We start from the raw sequence: 21,614 nt of genomic DNA, 5'->3' as shown, positions 1-21,614 counted from the left end.
ATCAATATTTCATACTATAACTACACACTTCGGTGATGTCAAAATGCTGCTGCTATCACTGATCAATACAGCAATCTCACTGGCCAACTCTAGAGTGGAAAACAAAAGCACAGCCATTATAGGACGATACAAACAAACCCTCTCATTGAATAATTCATTGATGACTAGACAAGCCACCATAAATGCTGTATACAGTATTCTCTGATATTCTCCCTGGGAAGCTACCTAGACACCCATTTAAAGCAAATTATGACATTTACATTGATTTCCGATCCACAAGAAACAATCAATAAGGGCCAGCTGATATATTTATGAATAATGAGTAGTAGGCAGATGAGGGAGGGAGGGAGGGAGGGAGGGAGGGAGGGGGGGAGGGAGGGAGGGAGGGAGGGAGGGAGGGAGGGAGGGAGGGAGGGAGGGAGGGAGGGAGGGAGAGACGGAGGGACTGAGGGAGGGAGGGAGGGAGGGAGGGAGGGAGGGAGGGAGGGAGGGAGGGAGGGAGGGAGGGAGGGAGGGAGGGAGGGAGGGAGGGAGGGAGGGAGGGAGGGAGGGAGGGAGGGAGGGAGGGAGGGAGGGCACATCACAGATCCATGGAAGAAGACCAAGCCAATCCCTCTAAACACCAGGCTGAGAGGAGAGGTGCACTGTACAGGTCAGGGATGCACAGGGAACAGATACAATCAGACTACAATAACTACACTTTACGTTACACATTTAAGTCATTTAGCAGAGGTTCTTGTCCTTAGCCACTTAGAGTTAGTGCATTCATCTTAAGGTAGGTGAGACAACCACATATCACAGTCATAATAAGTACATAATGGGTACATATTAATTGAAATAGATTCCCTGTGTAGTTTACTTTGAGGCTTCAAATTGTGTTTATAATAGCCTATAATGCAACCATGTCGCAAATTGAGAATATTTGTATCTGCTGGCTGTTATTCACTGTGCACCTGGTTTAATTAACTGGATGCATTATCATTAAAGTGCTAGGCCTAGCCTACTCCATGTTGGATTTGGCTTTAAATCAACATTAGGCTTGACACGAACACTAAACGTCTGTTATTAACGTATTTTCTGATTAGTCAGTGCATGGACCAAGTGAAGCAAATACATGATGTATACCTTAAGTAGGCCTTTAAATAAAATGACCATGGTACCAATACATTGTTGACCGTAATAGACGGTCATATGATTTTAATCGCCACTTGCAGTTGTTATGTCTTCTTATGTCCACTTACTGTGCATGGACAAGATTTCTACTTCTAACACAAAGCATGGATTGGACAGAAAGCTCGTGACGTCGGCAATTAAATGTCCTTAATTCAAAGGTAAAAGTGTTGTCTCAGATGATGAGATGAGCCAACCGAAATGGAGAATATGCTGTCCTCTATAAAAACGTTGGTCAAATAAATGCATATGCACCAAAACATGGGTCTAGTTTATACACAAATGGCCTATGAGAATTTGTACAGCTAATATCTCGGATTTGGTGTTGAACGTAAGCCAGTAGTGAAACCCGATATAGGTCATCAGTAGAAGTAGCCGCATTAATATTATCATTATTATTAACCTATTATTATCATTATCATGATGTATTATTATAAATAATTAATAATTATATTATGTTGGTGTTATTAATATTGCCTCGTGGTTATATTTCTATAGTGTATGATGATGATGATGATGATGATGATGATGATGATGATGATGATGATGATGATTATGATGATGATGATGATGATGATGATGATGATACTCTGAGGTTGTTACAGACTAGTTAAATGGCTGGTCAAGCATGCATGGAACCCACAGGAGCTTAATTCCCCAGACAGGTTCTCGAGGATCTCGTTCTCATTTGTTATTTGTTGTGGTTTCTGATTGAGTAGAGTAACAATTCCATTATATGTCAACGATTAGCGACGAGGTACACTGAAATACGTGTTTATTCTAATTTATGCTTGGCTGCAAACCTATATGACCCACAGGATCAAGCTTATGAGAAATAATAACCCCATATTAGCCCTTTTTTTGCATAGCTAGGCCTAGTCCTGAATATAGGCCTACATTAGGATATTATATTAAGTATAATGTGTTTAACTTGATTAACGTCAAATTGTTTTTGTAAATAAAAGCAATGTTGTTCATGAGTGTCAGAACCCTTATGCCTATATCATGCTGATTGTGTATGTATTTATTTATATGTGACTTAAAATAATATTTGCGATAATTCAAAGATATGATAATGATTTTCTAAATATAACCTAATTTCTGCCATTATGTAAAATATCATGCTGTTTATTCAAAGCACACACATAATGTGGAACAACAGCTATTTGTGGAGCAGGCAGCGAGATAAAAGGTAGTCCAAGCTTCTTCCTTATTTTCTAAACTTCTAGTGATGCACTGAAAAGCGCGTGAGGAAAAAGTAGATTGCCATGTGGGTTTAGTTTTGTTTCACATCGGCTTACTGCTTGAGGAAAACACTGGGTATATGTTCCCTATCCCAGCATTATCACGATACTTCAAATATTTACATTAATATCAAACATGTATATAAATGAGAACATCACATAGGTGTATAGCCTATTGTAATTCAATATAATTGACAAATTCATAAATTAGTAATTGCACAATATTTTTGTGTTAAGCCTTTGGAGTCCAGTTACTTATTTATACAGTCGGTTTCTTTCACTTCCCTATTATAATTGTGTGTTTTTTTGTACTATATCGTGTCATTCAGCTTCTCTATTCTATCAAGTCAGGTCTGTATTTTTTAAATTGCGTCGCAGTCAACAAAACAATAATGCGACTGTTACTCACTAAGGCTGGCCTGCCATCATGAGTAAGCGCGACACCTGCTGGTAGATAATATTTATCTAACCTAAAGTCAACAATGAACTCAATTTAATTTCCCCATCTAAAACAACAATAGCTAACAGGTGAGGGGAGCGTCTGTCACATTCTAGAGTGTTGGCAATGTAAAGATGGTTCTACATGTATGGCCGTGGTGCCGAGAAGAAGGGGAGTTGGAGTTGTTGGCTCTGCTATAGGCATGCTAGATGGTATTGGCTTCAACAGCTCTTTCATCTCGAGTCCAGTGCACAAACATATAGCTTAATGCGACTAGTGTTCCCTCTTTTATTCGGCTCACCATGACAACCGAAAGGCTGGGTTCAGAAATGCCTCCCCATCAATGAAACAAACGGTCTTAGCGGGGCTGCGCGAGACGGCATCTTTAACAGCGAGGGCACACACTGTTAACCCGTGAGAAAAACACAGTAAAGTGAAGAAATTCGACGCTGACCACAAAAAGTATGAAGTCAGAAAAATAGTGCATGTTATGCAACTGGTATTAGTTTTAAAATGTCCGTGCAATTGTGTTCGAAACAAACTTGCTTGAGGACCATTCCATGTGGATTTATGAAAACCTGAATATTGTTGTCCATCTCTGCATCTGCATATAATCGTTTTAATTTCAGTAATCTTAAGGATTGCCTATAGGCTACATATGCCTTCGGAATAGCTCCATGATTTCGCAAGCCAGAACCAAATAGGCTAGATGTTCATAGCCTTAGCCTATAGCAAAACATAGACTATAGCCTCTCATTCGATCAGTTATCGCACGCATTCTAGTCCGTTGATTAAACTTAAAGTCGTGGGTTGTCATTATTGTTGCTCAACTTTAAACAAACTTTTCTACAGCTGCACGGGATCGATTGATGTAAACGATTTGATATTCACTGGTGCCTATGCGACTCCTCCAGAGAATTCAACCAAGGGGTATCCTGCTTAAATTTGATTGATTGCACTTTCTCCAGTGGACATTCACTACAAAACAGCACAGCTTAACCGTCTGCTCACTATTTATAAAAGCGAGGCAAGGGAGCGAAAGCCAACACAAAGCATGTATTGATTTTTTGTTTCAAAAAGGAAAAACAACATATATGTTTTTTATGAGAGTTAGAGGTGGGAAATGTTTATGTCGGCAGTGTGACATAACATATGGGCTAAAATGACATCAAATGCGTTAAAATACGTGTTTAGAAATTCGTAAAGCTATACGTTTAGTATAGTATAGGCTAGTTCACATTACATTGCTTTATCTTCCAGTATGGATAGTATAGGAAATTCAAATATTATTTGACTTACCTTATATCCAAGAATAGTCGAAAAATGCTTTACATGTATATTTGTAATCTATTAATGGCCATCTCCTTTCCTACGAGTCGGTGCTCCCTAAGATTTTCTTTCCTCTGCCTCAACTGAGCAGAGCACTCCTCGGCTCCGCTATTATTTTCACTAAAATATATGAAAATTTATGCAAATGAAAATCAGCACTAACTGTTCGTCTCTTGTTATACTTGGGGATTTTTTTCCCCTTTCTTTTTTCCATACAAAACAAATGAACTCCCCAGCAGGGAACTTGGGGACCTTATAAAATAAACAAATAAATAATAAGCACACCATATTTCACAGAGACTGAATTTAGCGACATGCATTGAACTCAGGGAATTTTTTAAAGAAATGTATTTTTTTACTCTTTTTGGTGATCTTTTGGAAGTCAACATTTTTCCTTCCCATTACCCGGTGTCACGTTTCTCACCGCGCGCTAGCCATCGTTTGAAGGTGTGCAACCTGAAATGTATAGCAGTAATTTAGACAGATATCCTCACTGTATATTAATAAAAGGACGGCCCCATGGCACCGGCCCTATCCTGTATTCAATGTAAACAACTCCGCGAGGCTTCCTCGGTTTTGAGCCGGGTCCAAATGAAATCTACTGGGAATGAAGGAACTCTGGCATCCACTATGTGCTAAACTACACCAATCTATTATCTTTGGTCATATGCAATAAAATCTCTGCTCAGTCTTTGGCACGGTGGGTTTTATTAGGAAACAATATGAGATCATCGTAATACTTTTTCCTGCTTTCTGACCCTAGCTCGAATGTAAGGTCATGGTGCAGGGTTATGGTTTATCCTAAACTTTAAGAATAGCCAATAATACTGGCAATAGCTGCTCTACAGTAGCCAACACTGTAAGCAAGCAGTAGCTCTGAAATCCTCTGCGTCCTTGCTAGTGCTCCACGTGAACGTGACTGCGTCTCAGCCAGTGGATGCAATATATTATATATGGTATTTATTCATTAACACTGCTGGGCGAATCCATATGCTGAGGGGGTCCACTTAACACAGGCTCATTCATTTCTGTGTTATGGAGTGATCTAAAAAGAAGGTGAATTTTATAGGGCCCAAACGTAGACTAGCTGGTTGTAGTATTCAGATTTAAAAGGCAGACTTTTCCCCCTGCAAAACCCCCAAGGGCTGCTCAATTTACCCTTGTTTTGGTTGCTACTTTCTCTTTCCCTGTGGTTCAGTGAGGTTGCCTATGCGTTCTGTTTCCGCATGGACGCATCCCCACAACCTTTGTCCATTAACTCCGAGGAACCAAAGCCCAGCCATCAAGCAAGACGTGAGGAATATTGAATATGATGGTGTTTTGTGGATAAATGGCACAGAAATGGCATCACATAACTAGTCATATTGTTCAAAACATTCTCAAGGGCACACAATAAATGGTCTGGTTATGTGAAGGTACTAAGAGCATTACTGTCCTACAGCACATTGACAATGACAGTTGTAGGCCTACACTAACATCCACAATGTACAAAAGGTCCCCATCTCCACCAAGTCTATTCAAATAGTTTCTTTTAGGTGATCGCTGTTATGCATATTAGGCTAATATAAACATATTTTTGGCAGAAAAATCCAATATGTCATTAGGTCTATTTCGACCAATAACAGTTTTAAAACACTTTCTGGCTTTTGACAATTGTGAATCTATTCTGGTTTATATGAAAGTTTTAATATGTTTAGAACCCACATAAACAATAATTCATGTATAGCTCCATATTGCTCACGAACACATTCATCAGATATTTTTTTGTTTATTTCATTCCTTTATTTTGTATTAATTTGCTCATTTATTTATTTATTTGGATTGAATTAAAAACCAGCCAATTGCAACGGCCGGAAGGAGGTTTACGCGCCTCAAGCGAGGCTGGCGAGAGCTGTCAATCATACCCCGGGTATCCAATCAACGGGAGTCTTGCACTCGACTTCCTCGTATTTGAAGGGGGGCGAGACGTGGACGATGTGCGCACGCTTGGCACAGGGTAAACATTCGTGCGTCCTCGAGCTTTGAGGGAGGGACTGAGCGAACTGTCAGAAAGAGAAAGAGAGGGAGAGAGCGAGAGAGAGAGAGACCGAACAAGCGAATGGGAGAAGAGGCTTGCAACCATCGCCGTGCACTGTAATACTGGATTGTACTTCAGCGGGAGTTAGCGGTTTGGCAGGTTTATACACATCAAAACAGAACAAAGAGAAAGACTCTACAGTACTATAAAAGGAACAGCGAAAGAAAAGAATAAAGCAACAAGGGAGAAATCTCAGCGGCTAAATTTCAAAAGAACCAAGGAGCCAGTGCTTGTGTTTTTCTCCCCTGCAATAGGAACATAAACTGGGACTTTGTATATCGTGGAGAAATTGCTAAATTTCTTCGACCACTAGAAGTTTGTTGGGGCAAATATATTTTTTCTGTGTATTTTAATTTTAACTCTCAGACGTTCTAAATACGACAAAACTTTCTTGACGGACTGCACATGGTTTCAAACTGCTTTTGAGAACCTGGATTTTTATTCATCGCTATTTTATCAATTTCTATTTGAAATACATAAATGCTGTAAACACAACAAATACGGATTTAAATTAATTTTTCCTATCCTTTTTATTCTTCTGGCGTTTGCAGAACAAGTCAATGGTATTTGCCAAAATACAACCCAGACTTTTAAAGTTTGAATAATTCATGAGATACAATTTGCCTGCTCGAAAAAAGTAACTGAAAAAGGGAGGGGGGTAATCAACAAACATATTCATAAGGGTTAACGGAATGGCCACCACGGCTTCCAACCCCTATCTGTCCAGCAATAGTATCCTCTCGTCCGGCTCGATCGTGCATTCTGACTCTGGAGGCGGTGGTATGCAGCCGGGCAGTGCTGCGGTTACCTCGGTGTCTGGTGGGTACAGGGGAGACCCCACAGTAAAGATGGTACAGAGTGACTTCATGCAGGGAGCTATGGCAGCGAGCAACGGAGGACATATGTTGAGCCATGCTCATCAGTGGGTGACATCCCTGCCGCACGCCGCAGCTGCGGCAGCTGCAGCCGCTGTAGCAGCAGCCGAAGCCGGATCGCATTGGTCGTCGAGTCCCGTCGGTATGACAGGCAGCCCTCAGCAGCAGGACGTGAAAAACAACTCGGGAAGAGACGATCTACACACGGGCACCGCGTTGCACCACAGGCCCCCACACTTAGGTCCTCATCAGACTCACGCAGGGGCTTGGGGGAGCACAACTGCGGCTCACCTCAACTCGATTTCAGGGGGACAGCAGCAGCAGTCGCTGATCTACTCCAACCCCGGGGGCTTCACGGTGAATGGAATGCTCAGCCAACCAGGGAGCCAGAGCCTGGTGCACCCGGGTCTGGTAAGGGGGGACACCCCAGAGCTGGACCACGGCAACCACCATCACCACCATCACCACCAGCATCCGCATCACCAGCAGCAACACCACGGAGGGGTGAACAGCCACGACCAGCACTCCGACGAGGACACACCGACCTCGGACGACTTGGAGCAGTTCGCCAAGCAGTTCAAACAGCGCCGGATCAAACTAGGCTTTACGCAGGCGGACGTGGGCTTGGCCCTGGGCACCCTGTACGGGAACGTCTTCTCTCAGACCACCATTTGTCGGTTTGAAGCTCTCCAGCTCAGCTTCAAAAACATGTGCAAGCTGAAGCCATTGCTAAACAAATGGCTGGAGGAGGCAGATTCTACCACTGGCAGCCCGACCAGCATCGACAAGATAGCGGCACAAGGTAGGAAGCGAAAGAAGCGCACGTCCATCGAAGTAAGCGTGAAGGGAGCTTTGGAGAGCCACTTCCTGAAATGCCCCAAACCCTCGGCCCAAGAGATAACCTCACTAGCGGACAACTTGCAGCTGGAGAAAGAAGTGGTTAGAGTGTGGTTTTGCAATAGGAGACAGAAGGAAAAAAGGATGACGCCCCCAGGAGTGCCACAGACGCCGGAGGATGTGTACTCGCAGGTCGGCAATGTGAGTGCAGATACACCGCCCCCCTCCATGGACTGCAAACGAATGTTCAGTGAGACATAGAGCAGAACACAAGACTAAAAAATATTTTATATAAAATTAAAACTGATAAAACACAGACTATCGTCAAGATAGCCAAAACATTTTTGATACTGTGATTGTGATGGAATAGGAATAAGACTGCAAATGTGTTATATATTTTTCACCAGAACAAAACAAACCCCCCTTTTCCACCCAACCCCAAAACGCACCGATAACCTTCTTCCAAGCCCTGAAATGTCTTAACCTAAAAGGTTCCTTCTGCTCTTTCTTTCAGGGACATTTTTTAGTAGATTACTTAAAAGATGCAAGTTTAACTGGGCCGAGTGAACCGACCGACCAGAGGGTGACTACAAGTTCGTTCCATCAGGTAATTTTGGCGCATTAACAACACCAACTGGAAATTTCAAAGCAAGTAGTCCTATTAGAATTTTAAAAAGATTCCCCCTGTACCCTGTATCTGATTTGCGAAAGACAAAAGAGGCAGGCATTTGTATATTTAAAAATGGGACATTTTAAACCCCTACTTTAACAAAGGAACAAAAACTGCAACAGCATCAATACGAAGAAGAGTGGCATCCACGAAGCTTCCAACATATTTTTTGCGGGGAGGACTGCATGGTTTAAATTTTCACAAAGAGGAATTGGGATTTTGAGGCCCTCCACGCCTAATGATACAATATAAACTCACCAGGACTGTCCCCGCCATCTGATCTAAAAGATCACCTCTTTTTTTCAAATTGATTTTTTTTCATGGGACTTGAACACCGTGAATGAAGAAATAAAAATAGACATTTGAAAAGACTATCTTCAGCTGCACTTATTTGAAATTCTTCTCCTCTCCGTTGCCAAGTGTGACTGAATGGGTGCTGTGGATGTAACTATACATGCTGCCATTTCTAAGCAGTATTCTTTGGTAGGTTTTAATAAACAACAGACTCTGTAAAGCCGGCAATATAGATTCATTAGATCAGATGCTGATCTGACTTATTTACTTTATATTTTTCATCAAAATGACTTGTTTTAATATTCTATTCGGAATACATATCAATTATTCCAAACGGTAATTTATTTCCCCCCAGAACTTTGTGTAAGATGTTTTGCTTTCCTGTTTTCATTGTTGAGTTCATTTGTTTTGTTTCATTTTATATTCTCGTTTCTAAAAGGAGCACAAATCAACATAAGCTGACATTGACAGTTGTTAGGTAATAAGGGTATATTTTGATGTGATAATTTGATTGTAATTTAATTTCAGTAGTGATTCCTTACGAGCTGATTGAGACCAATAAATTTGTTAGAATGAAATTACGTCATTGTGTGTTTTGAGATTTATATTTGAATTTAATATTTAGCTACGTTTGTTTATGAAACAAGGCATGCATTCGTGATATTATTTGATGTGAGAAAAGTTAACGCAGAGAAATTGCCGATTGTTCTTGTTCCAACTACTTTTGTCACAGATTTGCATAACATAAGTTTACAAAAAATACTATAATTTAGGAAAAATAGGCCTATGTTATATCGAATGCTGAACCTCTGTGCATCTCCACTGTCAATGTTATTGGAGCCCCATAGGGAATTATAGTTGACAATTTCACCGGGCTATATTTGATTTATTCACAATTCATATTTATCTTTAACTAATTCGCTTCTCCACCTTCATCATAGCAGCAGCATCCGATAACTTTATTGATTATGTAGCATTTGCGTCATCTAGCCCTATATTAGTCCGTAGACGACTAGTCTCTCAAAGTACGGTCTATGCGTTTGTTTACATCCACCGCGTGACACTTCCTCAGTAGGCCCAATATGGGGGATCTTGCCGATCTTATTCCATAGCTCTGGTTAATGCTGTAGGCCTATCTCACCGGAGTTGTGCGTCATGTTTTACAGACAAACATAAAGGTAGATGTTGCTACTGATATTGTTTGTAAAATATGTAATAATTCGCCCTACGTCAGTATAGGAGTAAGACGATTCGATTCAAAGCAGTATAGTCTATATATTTTATTGTTATTGTTTTCATGCGCCAGTGTATTCATATATTCGGAGTGAAAGTTACATCTCATGGGCCTTATTTATGTTTTGAGAAACAGTATTGTTCTTTTGCAAATATGCTCATACGGTCAAGATTCTTCATCCCGACACACTCACATGCATGCGCATGTGAACACACTGTATACTATCCACTGTTGTCATTACGTTATTAGAGTTTTGGCATTGGATATTCTACTTTTTAATTGCAAAGCGATGACTGTATCCTACACTGTTTAGGTTTTCCTTATAGGCCTATGGTGTAAATATGCTCTTGCATGGGATGGTGCAGGGTGCATGGACAACTCGTTTTTCACTGACTATAGCCTAATGCTTCCGAATTCCCATTATTGGAAACATCCTTTTGAGATGATTTAAATTAAACATACATCTCATTAGTGTGATAACAACACAACAAGCATGATGCTGACCTAAAGCATAGCGAGTCTAAATATCTCATGTTACCCTCAAAGTATGGTAGTCTTGGCGTAGACAGATGTTTTATGGTTTAAAATAATACTGAAGAGAACTTTGCGAGTTCACATTGACACCAGGCTTTGGGGCAATGAGTTGGACATTGATTAGGCCTATCAAATTGGACATTGGAGCCAACGAATACAAATAGATACAATAATGGCGTATAAACATGTTTGAATTAGCTTTTGTTGTGTAAAATTGACATTAGCGTTGAGAATGCAATGCCTTTAAGGTTTGCGCATGTTGTTTTATGTTGTGTGACTTTGGTCCAGCTTAGGCCTATAGGCCTGTGGATAGGCTACATCTCTATTTGCGTAATAGTGCATGCCACGCCATAAATTATGCTACAGTGTTGCCTATATAAACTATTTCGATTTCTTAAGACTGAAATTAGGACGAAACCTATAGCTTGGAAATGCACTCGGCTCTCCAACTTTTTCGCAAGTTGACTATTCAGCTAAATGCACTATCCACGCTCGAAGATTTAAATTTCGCGGATGATTTCCCATACACTAGTTGCTTAGCAACTGAATTCAACGTTATAGAAGAAGTATGCATCACTTTCCTTTGTCCTCATTAATAAGAGTGCCAGTCAGACACGCGGGTAGATTTGGTCATTCGAATGCATGAAATCCCAGAGAAATGGGTGGCTATAGCCAACGTTCTGATTATAGACGCATGCAGTTTGGTTCGAACTGAATTATGCAAAAAAAAATGGTGGTATTAGATAGCTTCCACTTGCAATATGCAATTTCCATAAATGCCTATAAAGAAAAGTAGGATCATTTAAGACAAGCATATAAAAAGTAAGAATATGTTTCATTTGGATATTTCAAATAGCCGAGATAATTGTGAGCACACGCGTCCTTCCATATAGGCCTAAACAACTTTCCGCCACCAACGCACCCAATATAATCGAATTGGTATTTGTGAAGAGGGATAACCCATTGACTAAATTTAGTTGTCAATAATTCCAATTCAATAAATGGGTGGGGCATGATATAACACAATATATAATAGGTCCAGGAAATCTATATTCTTTTCCATATTCTCCATATTTGATAATCTGGGGCGTATTGCCCACCTTCGAAATGTGGTAATATGTCACATGACGTGTGTGATATGTTTCACACGTCTGCAAAAGTATTTTGTTCTGAATCGATGTTACTGCGTTATGGGTCTAGTATAGGAATTATTACCTGCATTGCTTAATAGCAAATTAATTATAACCATTATGCAAACTTAGTGCATTGTGCGTTTACCATTCATGCATGGAAAATATGCTTGTGCAGCATTATTTGTATGTGTGAAGGGTTCAAAATGATCCACATTAATAGACAATTATAATATTTCTCTTCTACAGCGTGACATGTAAAGACTTCCAAAATAACATAACTGGTTTTGATGTGTTTTATGCACAAACTCTCTCTCGCCCAGCCAGCCTGTTCGCTCAGCATTTCATGTGTCTTCAAAACCTGGTGGGCAATACCCTGGCCTAGTCCTTTGTCTCCATAACACATAAGGATATTTCTCGTTGTGGAATCTGTATGGCAGCGTAACTTTCTCTTTTAAATCGTGAACAATTGTTACCCGGGTTAAAGGGGGAGGCCCCCCGTCACCCCAAAGCCCTGCAGTTTGGACATTCTCTCAACACAATGGGGTTCAACATAAGGCCGTTTTCATAGAGAATATTTGTTTCGCCACCAGATCAAGCCATTCAGTGGTAGCAGAAATGTTCATCGACGTTTTTGATTTGGTTAGATGTCTGCAAGTCCATCTATGCGCCCAGTTTAGGCCTACAGTATGTGGCAGATTAACGTTGAGTGTTTTTGGATTCATTATTCAAATATCAACACTTTCTCTGCACTTCAGAATAAATCCGTTCAGGCACGGCGCAACAATGGACCTAGCATAACGAATGGCAACATTATGAACTGCTGATAGGTAGACTTGGGTGACACATATCAACAACAACGACGAAAAACAACAACCTAACACAACAAATTGAGAAATAGCCTGATTCTTCAGATTGTGCTCTTAGACTCGATTAGACGTATAGTCCTAATATGTTATAATGTGGGCCTGTGTGCACCTCTTTACAGGATCTCAACGTTGTTATTACGTCATAGCAGATTGAGGAATACATTTCCTCTATACTAAAGTGTTTAATATGGTTTAGTTTAGGCTTATTTCTCACAACATCGGTTCTATTATGCATGCACGTATAGTGTTTTGAATTCCTTGAAAGTCTAATATCCCAGTCAAAATTTGACCCACACAATCGTTTCCCTCATATTCTACTTCTCCCACGTGCCGTCTACATGAATATGCATTAAACCGGCGTTGTTTTCCATGGGGAGGCTTCATCGATGGCCTATAGTTCATATCCTGTTGCGAAAAGTGTAGTCTTCTGTCGGTGATATAGATTCCCCCACAAAAAATATCTAAGCCCCCTCAAGTTCTGCTCTTGACTGATATGATGATAAAATCGAATGTATATTTATTTGATATATTCCTAATCTCTTACGAGTCATTACACATGCGTCTCCTTCCAAACTGAACTTCTTCTTCTTAGGCCTTTTGTTCTATTGCTAATAAATAAATAAAATCCCTTAGCCCAGCTCTTTTTCACTAGGCCAAGTCTAATGGGCGTTGTAATAGAGTACTTCCCATGGTTATGTTATATTATGTCAATACTTCCACATGAAGCTCCATTTCATCAGAGATGGCCCTTGACGACAGAAACTTCATCTGTTTCCCTTTCTGCGGGCACAGACTCGTGTCTCCCTCTAAAACGGTTTGGTTTGATATTCCTTATATCCATTTCATTGCCTGCAGGTACCCATCCTATTCTCCAGAAAGTGAAAGATAAAACCTTTAATCAACTTAAAATGATGTAACCAATGATATTATAACAAAAACGTTTAAAATTGTGATGATTGATTGTATGATTTAATTTGTTTTGAAGAGTAACTTGAGCACAAAGGCATTGCGTTGTAATATAATATAATAATATCTACAATATTATATTAGACATGTATTATAAAATAGACTAATCAGTAGCATATTTATATTATCATTTTGTATTAGTTTCAAGTTATTAATGTCACGTGCACAAGTACAGTGAAATGCTTTTCTTGCAGCTCTAAAACCAACGATGCAGTTGTCAATATCAATGTAGTACTAAAAATAACAGAAGGTTGAACAAAAACACACGAGAAATAAGAAATAAGAAGAACATGAGAAGTAAGAAACCTATATACATAGTCAGTTAATGTGTGACTGATTCAAAGCCATGAAGGTGTATAAATAGTTAATATAGTGCGTGCTCTCTATAAACGTTGCAACTTCTTATGGCCTCATCCCTGCCTATAACATCTAGGTTATTGGACTTCACTTTCAAGTATTTAGATCCAAATTAAAACGGAAAATGTGGACATGATAATAACCACATATACAGAATATAGGCCTACGATATATCATTTATCACTCGGCATTCTGACAGCGAGGGTCCGGAGATTGGACCGTACAAAGCACAGATTGAATTGCACGGATTGGCATGATGTGCTGCACGCGGGGTGCCTATTCCTAATTCCGACTGCCTCGTGCCTACCCGACCTGACATTCTCACGCGCAAGAATGGAGGACGCTTTAAAATATGTATGGCGGTGACGCGACTCTTGGGGTTTCCTTTCTATAAATCGTGAAGGTCAAGGTTTCGTGGTCACAGCGGATGGGTACAATAGAGTCTGTTTAACTAAGTACTCTAAACTAACATGCTTCAGTATCTGATCCGCCTGTCAACAATACAAAAAAGTAACTTCAAATTGAATGTTTTGTTTTTAAATTTGTTATGCTTTTAAAATGTAGGCCTACTAAACACCGGCCCCATGCCTATACACATGCAGCTAAACGTGTGTGAGCCACAAAAAAATACGAATAATCAACACATAAAGACAATGAAATAGACGTTGATCTATAAACGTATTGTCCGCGTCCTTCCGTTTCAAGACGCTCTATTGATTCACGTTTAAAGAAATAAGTTGACATATCCAACAACCTGAAAATACAGTGGCTAGATGCAACTGGCCGAACAGTTGACAACTCTTGTCAGTTGCAGGTCAGGCACCGTAAAGAAGACAAAGTGCACATTACCCAGTCACACTCATCCCTTCATACTCCATCCCTTCATACTCCTATAAGACAACTTGACCATTGTGAAATAATCAAGGAGGACTCGGCTTTGGTCTGCCCTACAGACGTCTCTCACCCAAGTTGAACCGCGGGGTTTATGGTAGCCCACTTTCAGCCCATGAAGAGCGGTGCGTGAGATCCCGCTACATTACAAACATACCCGCAGTCACGCACGCATGTCTTCATTCACCAACCTCGCCAACCTCCCACAGCATCTATACATCTGATGTATGGGCATTCAGGACGTCATCTGCACAGAGGTAAGATGTGATATATTCGAGCGTACAGCATGTTGGGGGTTTTAAATGGACACTCGCCGCACTCTCTTCCTCATCAGGTCTGTTGCAGGCATCTGTTTTTGACATATTGAGATTTATCAGTAAACTTGGATATATCTATCGGGTGGGTTTAAATACACAACTTTATCAAGCTTTGGCAGGAATATTAATGGCATGTCATTTTAAATGTGATAAAAGATGGCTTCAATTTGTTTTGTTTAAGTCAAGAAAAAACTTAGCCTAAATCCGTTTTGCCTTAGGCCTACCATTATAATGATTAATAGTAAATTAATCTTTATAATGCGTTCAACAGTAGCTGTATTATTATTATTACTAAGCTGGTACTTTACTTGATACAAGGAAACACGTAATGCTTCAAATATTCACATGCGAATCCAACTTTAGATCATGTACAGGCTTCAAGTTTTCCCAAAAGATGATAACGTTTATCACTTGTCCTCGATGCACTTCATATGCAGCCATGACACTGCAACAAAGCCACGTTATTTGCTATGGATTGTTTTGTCTCATGTCAAATTTCTTGCAGTAGAAAATATCGCTATGTCATGAAAATAACTTAAAATATCTATTATTGTATTATTCATCTCTTTGATGTATGAAATGGATTTTGGGGTAAATGTGGCTCTCCAAGCTTCTATGACATTACAGCGCCATCTGCTGGAATTAATAGCTGGGTCTAATATTCTGCAAAATGAAGATGCTTTTTATTTTGTTTCCTACAATTAAGAATAACTGTATTGCATACAAATAATAATGATGATATTGGAAAGACCACGATAAAAACAAGAATTTCAAGTGGGAACATTATTTACAAATTAGGCTACTATGTTAAAATATGTAAACTGTTTTAATCAATGAAAGTCAACTGTTTTCGTCATTGTTTAAACATAAATGACATGTATCATATAGGCTACGTTTAAAATAACACATTAAAAAAAAATCATATGTGAGGATTCGTATGTAGCGAATCCTAATTTTAAATGTATCACAATGTCAACTGAGAGTTACAGTAGCCTACGTATAGACAGACCTCTTTCCCTGAACGCTTCGGGAAAACGGCGCTGCTGCTATGCACGAGACATTAATAACAACAACATTTTAAACATGTACTTTCTCTGACTTTTCATTTGTTTGAGAATTGCAACAGGTATACGCAAATTGAGCCTAATTGTTTGTCATGATGCGTGAGTTGATCTTATCTCGAAGTTTTCCCCTTAAATGTAATTGTTAGGCTAGTTTTTTATGTAAGTTTGATTTCGTTCAAGACTGAAGATTTCGTTAAATTTTGGAAGTCTTTCCCATGCAAATTATTATTGTATTTAAAGTAGGCCTATACATTGCTTTCAATTTAACTTTGTATATTCTTATCTTCCACAAAATACTAAAACATATTTTTGTAGGATTTTTGGGGAATATATTCAATACAGAGGACTTGAAATCACATGCATGTTTGACCAACCTGATGTTATTGTTAAATAGCCTACGCTAGAGTGGGGCGACCCTCTCATTCACTTCTTTCTGCACAACACAGTTAAATCACCTATGTCTGGAGGGGCCTTAGTGTGTCTCATACCCACTCCCATAGTTTTACCATTACAGTTTCAACCAGCGTCGTAAGATACAGTAAAACGACAATAAACTAAACTACTGTATAGCTCCCTCTCTCCTTTCTTCCTCTGTGTTCTCTGTGTTTTCTCATCAAAGTCAGCTGTTGACCAGTCATTCGCCTACTTTCCTCTCCTTACCAAACCTCTCCAAAGAGTTGGACATCTCCACTAAGGAGGGAGGGGGACAGTTGAGGGCGACACAGTCCTAAAAGTCCTGAGTCATCTGGATGACATCATAGCTCTGATGATGTCATCTCCTTTTCAGGAAAATGATTTAATGGGGGTGAGAGGATGTCTGATGGCATTGTCAATCAAGATATTGTTTTCTTTCCAACAGGCCCAGCATGTGAGTAAGGTATAGGGTACACATAAGGTCAGTGGTGACTTCACTGTGTGCAAACTAACTATGTCCACCAAGGGAAAGAACCCAGACAGTTTCAATGATGACAACCAGATTATCTCTTGACATTGTGTGTTTAGTATTTTCAACCCATAATATGATAACTCATTAAGTCTACAGTGCACACTTTGGTCCTCAAGCAAACTAAACCACTGCATATTTCAACATATAACTTGATGAATTATTCCTCTGAATTAATAGATTGTTGATCACATCTAGTATCTATTTCTAGATGTTCTTAATGTCTGTTCTGTCCTTCAGACCTGGTTTCAAATACGTGTATTTGAGTATCTGGTATTTAAAATACTTTTTCTGTGTATTTGAGTATTTTCAAATACACAGCCCAAAACAAGTACTTTTATTTGAGTATTTGAGTGGTTATAAAAAATTAAATTAAAATTAAAAAGTCTGCTAAATTGTATTTGACAGGACTTTCAAATACCTGGGTTAAACGCATGGTCGTGAAGGCTATTTGAGTCAGTGTATTTGAGCATTTCAAATACTTTCCAAGTGTATTTCCAAATACATTAAAATATTAAACTACTTGTCTTTTAAAATAAAAAATATGAGAACTTACTTCGAATGTATGTGAAAGTAATTGCGATATTTGAAATAGTATTTGAACCAAGGTCTGCTGTCATTTAACTAGTAAGCGTAGCGTATTCAGCCAGGCTCACCACCACATGTGGTTTGGTTCTCACATATCAATACGCAGCAGAGAGAGGATGTTCAGGCGATCTACGGCCTCAGACCTTGTGTCCGATGGCTGCTCCACACAAAACATAGCATTCCAAACAACTGACGCCCACAACCACAGCAGACCAGTGCCAATGAATAACGCTTCAAAGCGCCCTTCGGTAATATTGTTCATACTTTACAATGAGAACTAGTCCAGATGCCTGCCTAGGGCCAAACAAATATTATATTAAAAAATGCATTTTAAAAAAAGTGTTTACAAAAACGAAACTAAAACATTTCTCAACAGCAATTTCACATAGACAAGAGAATTCAAAGTTTCCACTACACATAAACAGACATCTGATCTCACTGTGTGGTTACTGGTTAATAATCAAAATGTTACAGGATAACTCTTCAAACCAAATCAATTCACAACAAATAAAAACCCTACTACTCAAATCTCAATTTAAGGATCCCTGAACTGGGCACAACAAAGTTTCAAATTAATCATTGAAATCTATTAGCCTACCGCCATTGCATGTCTGTCTGGCCCCAAAATGCTAAACAGTTCCCTCCCTCTCTCACGTTTGACTGGAATCAATGTATCCAGAGAGGGTCTGGTTTGGTCTGGCCAGTGACGGGGACATGGAGGCGGCTGGGCTGATGGATCGATGGCTGGGACCATGAAGGGCCCGTCCTCAGGGGTCCGGTCGCGGTGACATCCCCTGCCACACGCCGCCTGCCGCGGCCTCACGGTGGCCCGCCAGCAGAGGTCAGCTATCCCAGCAGGCCGTTCACTTGGGCAGCAGTTACCAAGGTGACAGCATGTCAGAGACGGCCCCTGAGTCCTGCGGGGCGAGCCGGGAGCCGATGCATCACTGCCTGTGATGGATTTGTCAATAATACTTAGACCGCAAGGAGCGAGGCCTCGCGTGAGACACACACACACACACACACACACACACACACACACACACACACACACACACACACACACACACACACACACACACGGAGAACTGGCTGTCCTCAATACACACACACATGTACGCATATATGCACAAACACGCAAACACGTACAAACATGCCAAAACAGGCGCATACTATATGCATAGACTCAAACACACACATTCACTCACACACACACTCTTCACAAGAACGCAGCCTCACACATGCACTAGTGACATGCTGATTGTTTGAGGAGACATGTGCGTTTGCATACATGCATGGATTAAACCATGGGAGCAGGAGGCTAGAGCAAGCTGGCAGATAGAATTACTGTATACTCTGAGACCCAAAGGAAACAGAGAGAGAGAGAATGAAAATGTGAAAGGGAGTGAGAGAGAGAGAGAGAAATGTGAAAGGTAGAGAGAGAGAGAGAGAGAGAGAGAGAGAGAGAGAGAGAGAGAGAGAGAGAGAGAGAGAAAATGTGAAAGGGAGAGAGAGAAAATGTGAAAGGGAGAGAGAGAGAGATAAAATGCGAAAGGGAGAGAGAGAGAAAATGCGAAAGGGAGAAAGAGCGAGAGAGAAAATGTGAAAGGGAGAGAGAGAAAATGTGAAAGGGAGAGAGAGGAAGAGAGAAAATGTGAACGGGAGAGAGTGCAGAGGGAAAAAATGTGAAAGGGAAAGAAAGAGAAAATGTGAAAAGGAGAGAGAAAAAATGCAAAAGGGAGAGAGAGAAAAATGTGAAAGGGAGAGAGAGCGAGAGAAAGAGAAAATGTGAAAGGGAGAGAGAGCGAGAGAAAGAGAAAATGTGAAAGGGAGAGAGAGAGAGAATGTGAAAGGGAGAGAGAAAATGTAAGGGAGAGAGAGGGAGACAGAGAGAGAGAGAAAATGTGAAAGGGAGAGAGGGAGGTGAGGAGAGAGGGAATGTGACTCTGTATCTCATTAACCAGAGTTAGGTTGAAAGCAGAGAGAATCTGGTGTGTTTTGCCTCAGAGGGGTTGCTGTGTAACCATTTATAGGTTGGGGTTTGAATAGATTACTAATGGTTGGACACAGGTATTTTTAAGTTAGGTATTAAGGCCTCAGGCCCAAGATAGATTGTGGTTAATTCATGCATTCTCACCTCTCTTTGGTTCTTTAGTTCTGTTCTACGAACTACACATGGAATATTTGCAGAAGAATGTGAGTTTCTGGTTGTGTAGGTACAGGGAGCTTTGAGGGATATTACACACGTGTAGTTTCAACTCCACACCAGAGAGGATATGGAGATTGAAATCATGTTGCCGTGCTAGATTACGTCTATAATGTTTATACGCTGGCTTCAGGTCATGACCTATGCCCTGGATTTATACAGTACGTATTCAATGACCAAGCCTCTGAAAGACTTGAGGTAGGAGCACAACTCACTCTTCATGATGGAGTGACATTTTTACCATCCTTTTCAGTCATTGGTAAATAGCAACCACACTGGTCCTTCAGCCACTGTACAGTGGGACGGAGGGAAGAAGGGAAAGGGGAAGGAGAGAGGGAGGGAGAGGTTAGAGTGTGAATAGGACCTGTGTTAGTCCTGTGTCTCTGCCAGCTTGGCAGCACCAGTGGATGGCAGTCTGCAGCGTAGAATGTGTCATCTGTATAGAGAGGAATGAATGGGGAACTCACATGACAAGTAGTGTGCGGTACACCTGGAGAAGCCGGGGGAGGATTGGTCAATAAAGGACCAAATAAGTATGCAAGATCATAAGATGACAAGGTATTGTCTTTGACTCCCGAGTGGCGCAGCGGTCTAAGGCACTGCATCTCAGTGCTAGAAGTGTCACTATAGACCCTGGTTTGATTCCAGGCTGTATCACAACTGGCCGTGATTGGGAGTCCCATAGGGCGTCACACAATTGGTCTAGTGTCGTTAGGGTTTGGCCGGGGTAGGCCGTCATGAAAAAAATTGTAAATAAGAACTTGTTCTTAAAAGACTTGCCTAGTTAAATAAATACAAATACATTTAGACGAGTGACGTCATTCTAATGTGACACATCACAAATTAACTACTTGTAACTTTTTTGGCAAACAAAAAATGGTGAAGAAAATATTCCAATGAATCTACATAATGTTAAAGATTTGCCTCTGGCTCTGGTCTACTCTTCTCTGTCAGGAGCACATTTCTATCACAGAGATACTAACTAACTAAATATGCCCGTTTTTAAGTATGTGCTCTATATGAATCAGCACGTACCGTTGTTTAAAGAGCTTTGCTACTCGCTGAAATAAAAGTAATTAATTGGTGTTATACACCAAGGACATAATTATCTTTTTCAGTAACTGGCAGATATTTAATTACCAGTAATTGTTCCTGAGCCTTGTTGAAAAGTGTTGTACACCAGACACTGGTACTGTATTATACATTAATGCTGGTGCTGATACACACTCATTACCACGCTGGTGTCAAAGAGTAGGCATGAAAACAACAGTGAAAGATTATTGCCCCCACCCCCTTCAGTGATGTGATAATGAGCTGACATGTAGGGGGGACCGGGGCACAAAGTAACAGTTTCGCTCTTTTGCTTATTTATGAAAACATTATTTGAGTTAGATTCATAATATTTTTATACAAACATCACATATCTCAGCTCCATTGCACACTGTAACTACATTTCTAGGACATACCAGTCGTTTACAAGTGGCGGCAGTCAAAATGTAGGCGGGGTTAATTGTAACAGGCTGCAGGGTTAAATGTAACACTGTCTTCAATTGTAAAAATTAGAGTTCATTGAACAATTT

The 21,614-nt window shown here is 40.3% G+C and overlaps 1 protein-coding gene and 1 long non-coding RNA gene across 3 annotated transcripts in view; one reads left to right on the top strand and one right to left on the bottom strand.

Moving 5' to 3' along the window:
- Positions 1-4,447, bottom strand: part of LOC129840665 (uncharacterized) — a 13,783-nt gene extending 9,336 nt beyond the window's left edge. The window contains exon 1 of the long non-coding RNA XR_008757237.1: positions 4,153-4,447. This is a non-coding gene — a long non-coding RNA (uncharacterized LOC129840665). The remainder of the gene's footprint in view (positions 1-4,152) is intronic.
- Positions 4,448-6,180: 1,733 nt separating this feature from the next.
- LOC129840655 (POU domain, class 3, transcription factor 3-B-like) lies at positions 6,181-9,516 on the top strand. Of its 2 annotated transcripts, XM_055908690.1 has the most exons (3): positions 6,181-8,172; positions 8,486-8,578; positions 8,746-9,516. In XM_055908690.1, the coding sequence occupies exons 1-3, from the start codon at positions 6,952-6,954 to the stop codon at positions 8,833-8,835; spliced, it is 1,404 nt and encodes a 467-aa protein (XP_055764665.1). In that variant the 5' UTR covers positions 6,181-6,951; the 3' UTR covers positions 8,836-9,516. The 2 variants fall into 2 exon arrangements, with proteins under 2 accessions (XP_055764665.1, XP_055764664.1); XM_055908689.1 differs by having other exon boundaries at positions 6,183-8,172; positions 8,486-9,516.
- The last annotated feature ends 12,098 nt before the right edge of the window (positions 9,517-21,614 follow it).

This window comes from Salvelinus fontinalis, chromosome 41, assembly GCF_029448725.1.
Source record: "Salvelinus fontinalis isolate EN_2023a chromosome 41, ASM2944872v1, whole genome shotgun sequence".
Taxonomy (NCBI): domain Eukaryota; kingdom Metazoa; phylum Chordata; class Actinopteri; order Salmoniformes; family Salmonidae; genus Salvelinus; species Salvelinus fontinalis.
The sequence above is the reverse complement of the archived record's forward strand: the minus strand, read 5'-3'. Positions and strand labels throughout refer to the sequence as shown.